General features: G+C 38.1%; 1 protein-coding gene across 1 annotated transcript; it reads right to left on the bottom strand.

Annotated features, from left to right (window-relative positions):
* Positions 1-1,029: 1,029 nt before the first annotated feature.
* Positions 1,030-7,566, bottom strand: LOC149498099 (very-long-chain aldehyde decarbonylase CER1-like). The gene is made up of 5 exons (XM_089718519.1): positions 7,507-7,566; positions 7,195-7,418; positions 1,650-1,882; positions 1,346-1,565; positions 1,030-1,235 (listed from the first exon to the last, which is right to left on the bottom strand). The coding sequence occupies exons 1-5, from the start codon at positions 7,564-7,566 to the stop codon at positions 1,127-1,129; spliced, it is 846 nt and encodes a 281-aa protein (XP_089574645.1). The 3' UTR covers positions 1,030-1,126.
* Positions 7,567-7,839: the final 273 nt, after the last annotated feature.

The raw sequence follows: 7,839 nt of genomic DNA, 5'->3' as shown, positions 1-7,839 counted from the left end.
TTTTGATGAATGAGAAATCATAAAATATTGTATAAAAATCAGTTTGGAGTGCGCTCTATAAATTAATTTACTCATCGCATATATTTTTCCTTGAGAAATTAATAAATTTGATGTAAAATATATTTTTAATGTTATGAGCCAATTTAAAGTAATTAAATATTTGGTAAAATTACTTAAAAGTGATTTCAAATGTTTGGTTGAAAGAAGACATTAGTAATTAAATTTTCAATTTATAGACCAACCGTGTCACTGAATTTATTCTCTTTTTCAATTTTGACCTCCATCTAGATTTCACTAGAAAGTGAACTCGGATGTGGTCATTAGTAGCTTCTATATATTGTCACTTAAGCGCCGTAAGGACACCTAATATCATTGCATCAAAAGGACTAACGACTAAATAAAGCTCTGACTTTGGCATTTGATTTAATTTTGAACAATATTTTTAATTTTGTGAATTTATTATTATTTTTTTATCAACTTTAGCGTCTGTTTAAAACCTGTAAGAAACTAATTAGTGAGTGGTGATAATGAAACGGAATCTATCGATTAATGAAGGCGCATAAATATGAACTGTACAAAGTATTGCAGTTTGAGTCTCGTACATGTCTTGTTGAAGAAAATATAATAATATATATGGAAAGTACGAAGAAATTTATTTTTTATAACAATCATTATTCTCTATATCTTATAATTTATTCACTTGTATACATTGGCAGAATTTAATCAATTAAGATAAAAAGTTAATATAAGAGTATATAATGAAGTTAAATTAAAAAAAAAAAAAAACAATGATAAAAACTGATATGTATAATTTATAAAATGCCATACATTGTTTTCTAGTATTACTGTCATAATAATAAGGTCACAGTTTAAAGTTATATATTTTCAGTGAGGATTGAACTCGAGAGTTCTTTCTTCATGCCAAGTTTATATTGCCAACCGAGCCATAGTTTGTAGTTCAGAAAGTAAAATTTAATACATAATTTTTCACATACTAACATTTAATAAATGGCTATCCATGTACCTAGCTAGTACATGCATCCACATACTTATTATATTATTTCATAGAAACTTTCACATTTTTAATACCTGGACTATCAATTCAAAAGGAAAAGTCCAAATTTTCCTATAGTACAGCATCAGGAGAATTGTCCATAGTACTGTAGATGTAGTCGTAAAACGGCATGAAAAGGGAGTAATTAGTCCTGAATTTCGTGTGATGCAAAGAGTGAAAACTGTCATACAAAAAGAAAATGGCTGTTACTGCCAATTAAAAGAAAAGAAAAGAAAAGGAAAGAAAGGAAAGGAAAAGAAAAGAAAAGAAAAGAGAAGAAAAGAAACTTACGAGGGTGTATAGACAAGATATTTAAGAGGAGGAAAGACGGAGAAGAACCGTTTAGGGAAAATCTCAAAGTTGCAATGTCCCATGTTGTTCATAAAATCAATGTAAAATATATAACCAAAAGTTGCTACCAAAGAGGCTCTTCCAGTGATTATCACACCTAATATCGGTATTAAAAATAACATGAAATATGCCATGACTTCAGCGAATGGATGAATTACAGCTGCCAAAATTAATAATAGTTCAGATTTTATTTATGGTTTTAATAATAATAACAATAATAATAAAATTTCCATTCGGTACTCACAAGTAATGGGTTGAGTGACAATAGAAGAATGGTGATGAGAGTAATAGTGAGAATAGAGGAAGTGATGATGCAATGCTCTGTGTAACCAGTAGTAAAGGAATTCTACAGGGCCTGCATGAAGCAAAATTGTTATAACTACACCATCTGTTCTCCACAATGGAAATTTAGAAGCCCCTGTAATTGCCTTGTTCCCAATGTAGAATAGTATTCCTTGGAGTATGATCTGATCGTCCCTGCCAATTAACAATTTGAATTTATACATGGTTAGGTCCTCAAAGCCGAAACTCATATGGGTTTCTGTTATATATGATATATATCAGTTATGTTAAAGTATTACTGTGGGTCCCTCCAACATATGAGACCCACACGGTTTGAAGAAATAAAAAGGAAGAAGAAAATTTGTTTTCGGTGGACGCGTTACAGTTTCGGTGGACGCGTTAAACCTCTCCTATAAATAGGAGAGGATTTTCTTCATCTCAGTACAACACTAAGAAATAGAGAGTGAGAGCAATTGTGAGAGAGCGAGAGCAATTGTGAGAGAAAAATAGAGAGATTATTCAAGAAGAAAAATTAAGATATTCTTGAAAGAGTGTTGTGAGTGTATGTAAACAATATTTATTTTTCTCCTATAAAAGATCTGTGGCAGTCCGGAGACGTAGGCAATATTGGCCGAACTCCGTTATCAAATTGTGTGTTATTATTTTCTTTTGCTCCTTCATAAAGGGGATTTTGCGTAATTTTTCCCAACAACTGGTATCAGAGCCGAAGGTTTCGGCAGGTCCCGCTAATCAGAGCGGTACCGGATCCGTGGATATACTCTGAAAACAAATATACCACGACGATCAGAAAATTACGACGAGTCTATTGGTGTTGTCCGCTCGGAAAGTCGTTGCAGAATCGACTTAGTGGTGAATAGTAAAACAGTAACGCAAAGTTGGTGGTGAATAGTACTATTAGAGTTACTGTTGCTAAGTCCGACACGGTTAAGCCCAAGGACTATTCACGCATAGTACTATTTAAGTATACGGTTACTATTTACGTATACGGTCACTATTCACGTATACTAACAATCAAGGCGGAGTTAGACTCGAGTGGGAGTAATGGCTGCAGATGAAGGAAAGTCGAAAATTGAAAAATTCGACGGTGCAGATTTTGGCTTTTGGAAAATGCAGATAGAGGATTATCTGTATCAGAAAGGTCTTTTCCAACCTCTCTCAGGAACGAAGCCAGAGGCTATGAAGGAAGAAGATTGGAATCTTCTAGATAGACAAGCACTCGGCGTTATTCGTTTAACCCTCTCCCGTAATGTTGCCTTCAACATAGCAAAAGAAAAGACCACCGCGGGTCTTATGGCGGCTCTTTCCAATATGTACGAAAAGCCATCGGCCGCAAATAAAGTTCACTTGATGAGGCGGTTATTCAATCTACGAATGACGGAAAACGCATCGGTGGCCCAACATCTCAATGAACTCAATACAGTGACAACCCAATTGAGTTCAGTTGAAATTGAATTTGATGAAGAGGTACGAGCATTGATACTTTTGTCTTCCCTACCAGAAAGTTGGAATGCTACTGTCACAGCTGTGAGTAGCTCGTCCGGAAGCAAGAAGTTAAAATTTGATGATGTTCGTGACCTAGTTCTTAGTGAAGAGATCCGACGGAGAGAGTCAGGTGAACCTTCAACTTCTTCAGTCTTGCATACAGAATCAAGAGGAAGAAATTCAACCAGAGGGAATGGACGCGGTAGATCGAACTACCGAGGCAAGTCAAAGGACAGGAGGTCCAAATCCAGAAATCCTAGCAATTTCAGTAGCACAAAGACCATTGCATGTTGGAATTGTGGAAAAACTGGTCACTACAAAAATCAGTGCAAGAATGCACCTAAGCACCAGGAGGGGAAGTTAGAGGCAAATGTTGCATCCACCTCAGGAGAAGATGATGCACTTATATGCTCTTTGGAAAGCAAGCAGGAATCTTGGGTTTTAGACTCCGGTGCGTCATTCCATGCAACTTCACAAAAAGAACTCCTTGAAAGGTATGCCCCCGGAAACTTTGGAAAAGTATACCTTGGTAATGACCAACCATGTAATATTGTTGGTAAAGGAGTAGTGAAGATTAAGTTGAATGGGTCTACATGGGAGTTGAAGGATGTCAGACATATTCCTGACCTGAGAAAGAACTTAATCTCAGTAGGTCAGTTGGCCAGCGACGGCTACACAATAACCTTCCACGGCGATAATTGGAAGATTACAAAGGGTGCAATGATGGTTGCTCGTGGAAGTAAGAGTGGTACTCTTTACAGCACAGGAGGAGCAACCTATTCCATTCCTGTTGCAGCAAACAGTGAAACTCCCAATATATGGCACCAGAGGCTTGGCCATATGAGTATGAAAGGAATGAGGATTCTACACTCACAGGGAAAACTACCAGGTATTCAGTCAATTGAAATTGACATGTGTGAAGACTGCATATTTGGAAAGCAGAAAAGAGTCAGCTTTCAGACAAATAGAAGAACCCCAAAGAAGGAGAAACTTGAGCTTGTTCACTCTGATGTGTGGGGACCAACTACTGTCTCATCCATTGGTGGAAAACACTACTTTGTGACTTTTATTGATGATCACTCTCGGAAAGTATGGGTTTACTTTCTAAAATATAAGTCAGAAGTATTTGATGCTTTCAAAATTTGGAAAGCTATGGTTGAAAATGAGACAGGATTGAAGATTAAAAAGCTCAGAACCGACAATGGTGGTGAATATGAAGACACCAAGTTCAAGAAGTTCTGCTATGAGCATGGAATCAAGATGGAGAGAACCGTGCCAGGCACGCCTCAACATAATGGTGTAGCTGAGCGCATGAATCGAACGTTGACAGAAAGAGCCAGAAGCTTACGTGTACAATCAGGCTTACCAAAGCAGTTCTGGGCAGAAGCAGTCAACACAGCAGCTTACTTGATCAACCGAGGTCCATCGGTACCATTGGAGCACAAAATACCAGAAGAGGTATGGAGTGGAAAAGAAGTAAAACTCTCACACTTACGAGTTTTCGGTTGTGTAGCATATGTGCATATAGGTGATCATGGCAGGAATAAGCTTGATCCCAAATCTAAGAAATGCATTTTCATCGGCTATGGCGGTGATGAGTTTGGATACCACCTCTGGGATGAAGAAAACAAGAAAGTAATCCGCAGCAGAGATGTAGTCTTTAATGAAAGAATGATGTACAAGAACAGACATGACACAGTTGCCAGCGACTCAGAGCAGAGTGGGCCAGTGTTTGTAGAGGTGGACGACATCTCAGAAAGTCTGCCGAATGAGTTAGTTAAAGATCCTCAATTAGAGGAATCGATCAACACACCACAAACTTCTCCTCCACAAGCATTAAGAAGGTTTGAACGTCCTCCAAAGCCTAACAGAAAATATATGAATTATTTGTTATTAACAGATGGAGGAGAACCTGAATGCTTTGAGGAAGCATGTCAAACGGTAGATGCCAGCAAGTGGGAGCTTGCCATGAAAGACGAAATGAAGTCTTTAATCTCCAATCAAACATGGGAACTAGCTGAGTTACCCGTGGGAAAGAAGGCACTTCACAACAAATGGGTGTATCGAGTGAAAGAGGAACATGATGGTTCCAAGAGATACAAAGCTCGACTGGTAGTCAAAGGGTTCCAGCAGAAGGAAGGAGTTGACTACACCGACATATTTGCACCGGTTGTAAAACTCAATACTATCAGGTCTGTGTTGAGTATTGTTGCCAGTGAAGGGCTCTACCTTGAGCAGTTGGACGTAAAGACGGCGTTTCTTCACGGAGACTTGGATAAGGAGATATACATGTACCAGCCGGAAGGATTCTCAGAAAAAGGAAAAGAGAATATGGTGTGCAAACTCAAGAAGAGCTTGTATGGACTGAAACAAGCTCCAAGACAGTGGTACAAAAAGTTCGACAGTTTCATGCACAATGAAGGCTTCCAGAAGTGCAATGCCGACCACTGTTGCTTCTTCAAAAGATACAGGTCCAGTTATATCATTCTACTGCTTTATGTTGATGATATGTTAGTAGCAGGTTCAAATATGGATGATATCAGAAACTTGAAGAAGCAATTGTCAAAAGAATTTGACATGAAGGACTTAGGTCCAGCGAAAAAGATTCTTGGAATGCAAATCACGAGAGATAAGCAAAAATAGGTGTTGCAATTATCTCAGGCGGATTACATCAATCGTGTATTGCAAAGATTCAACATGAATAATGCTAAGCCGGTCAGCACACCCTTGGCTAGCCATTTTCGCCTATCCAAGGACCAGTCCCCTCAGACGGAAGAAGAGAGAAAAGACATGGCGAAAATTCCTTATGCTTCAGCCATAGGAAGTTTGATGTATGCAATGGTATGTACGAGACCAGATATTGGCCATGCAGTGGGAGTTGTTAGCAGGTATATGTCAAATCCAGGGAAAGCTCATTGGGAAGCTGTAAAGTGGATTTTGAGGTATCTACGAGGCACTACTGAAAAGTGTTTGTACTTTGGTAAAGGAGAACTAAAAGTACAAGGTTATGTAGATGCAGACTATGGAGGCGACATTGATCACCGAAGAAGCACCACAGGTTATATTTTCACTGTTGGTACTACAGCTGTTAGTTGGATGTCACAGGTACAGAAGATTGTAGCTTTATCCACAACAGAAGCTGAATATGTCGCAGTGACAGAAGCCAGCAAAGAGATGATATGGCTTCAAGGTTTGTTAACTGAGTTGGGATTCAAACAGAAAAAGAATGTTTTGTACAGTGATAGTCAAAGTGCAATACACTTGGCAAAGAATTCAGCATTTCATTCCAGAACCAAGCATATTGGACTTCGTTATCACTTCATCAGATCTCTATTAGAAGATGATGTGTTAATACTAGAGAAGATCCAAGGAAGTAAGAATCCGGCAGATATGTTAACAAAGGTGGTGACCATTGACAAACTGAAGTTGTGCTCGACTTCAGTTGGCCTGCTAGAATAACAGACCAGAGAAGACTGCCGCATGATTGATGTGTGAAGACAGATTAAAATCAGTCTTCAAGTGGGAGATTGTTAAAGTATTACTGTGGGTCCCTCCAACATATGAGACCCACACGGTTTGAAGAAATAAAAAGGAAGAAGAAAATTTGTTTTCGGTGGACGCGTTAGGATTCGGTGGACGCGTTAGGATTCGGTGGACGCGTTACAGTTTCGGTGGACGCGTTAAACCTCTCCTATAAATAGGAGAGGATTTTCTTCATCTCAGTACAACACTAAGAAATAGAGAGTGAGAGCAATTGTGAGAGAGCGAGAGCAATTGTGAGAGAAAAATAGAGAGATTATTCAAGAAGAAAAATTAAGATATTCTTGAAAGAGTGTTGTGAGTGTATGTAAACAATATTTATTTTTCTCCTATAAAAGATCTGTGGCAGTCCGGAGACGTAGGCAATATTGGCCGAACTCCGTTATCAAATTGTGTGTTATTATTTTCTTTTGCTCCTTCATAAAGGGGATTTTGCGTAATTTTTCCCAACAAGTTAAACTGACCAGTTGCTTTCTCTTTCGAGTTGCTCAACTTCAATGTCTTTATCAACAATTCTTTTCCTGCCTTTGGCAGTTAAATAACGAGAAAAAGAAATCCAAATCTGACTATGCAAAAACCTCAAAATTAAAATTGGGAATATCATAAAGTTGAAGATGTCTCTCTCTTTTTCCTCTTTTGCTATGAATGAGTATATGCTTTGAGCTATCCATGGACCCAGAATCAAGTACTGCAACCAAGGCATATACGAACTTTTAATCAGAAAACCATTTGAAAAAAATTTGAGTTTTAACTATGAAATGGAGAAGTTATTGTACCTTGAAGCTGCCAAGAGACCTCCATGGCCACTCAGTGAGGATTCCTGGATTCGAAGCCATATATGCTTTATTTTTCTCTTGCATTCCACACTTTTAGTCCATACACAAAAGCTTGAGTTTGCATGGTTATTCATATGCACAAAAGTCCCCATCCTATTTCACATTAAAGTCTCAAACAACATCTTACTACCCTGACAACTCATATATATGTACTGCATATATATTACTTTAAGCTTACTCGGAGCTTACTTGGAAGGCAAACTTCTTGCTTTATGGAGGCTTGGTAAACAAACTTTAGATTATAGTTGTGTGTAAATATGTTCTCTATGCTAT

The sequence above is a fragment of the Jatropha curcas genome, chromosome 2, assembly GCF_041381405.1.
Source record: "Jatropha curcas cultivar XTBG-Jc1 chromosome 2, XTBG_Jcur_1.0, whole genome shotgun sequence".
Classification (NCBI taxonomy): Eukaryota; Viridiplantae; Streptophyta; class Magnoliopsida; order Malpighiales; family Euphorbiaceae; genus Jatropha; species Jatropha curcas.
This window is presented reverse-complemented; position numbering and strand designations above follow the sequence as displayed.

Coding starts and splice junctions, on each gene's coding strand:
- LOC149498099 (XM_089718519.1), bottom strand. CDS start 7,566: ATGGCTTCGAATCCAGGAATCCTCACTGAGTGGCCATGGAGGTCTCTT. Junction 7,419..7,506: donor GGTCTCTTGGCAGCTTCAAG/GTACAATAACTT, acceptor CCTTGGTTGCAG/TACTTGATTCTGGGTCCATG. Junction 1,883..7,194: donor CTCGAAAGAGAAAGCAACTG/GTCAGTTTAACT, acceptor GTTAATTGGCAG/GGACGATCAGATCATACTCC.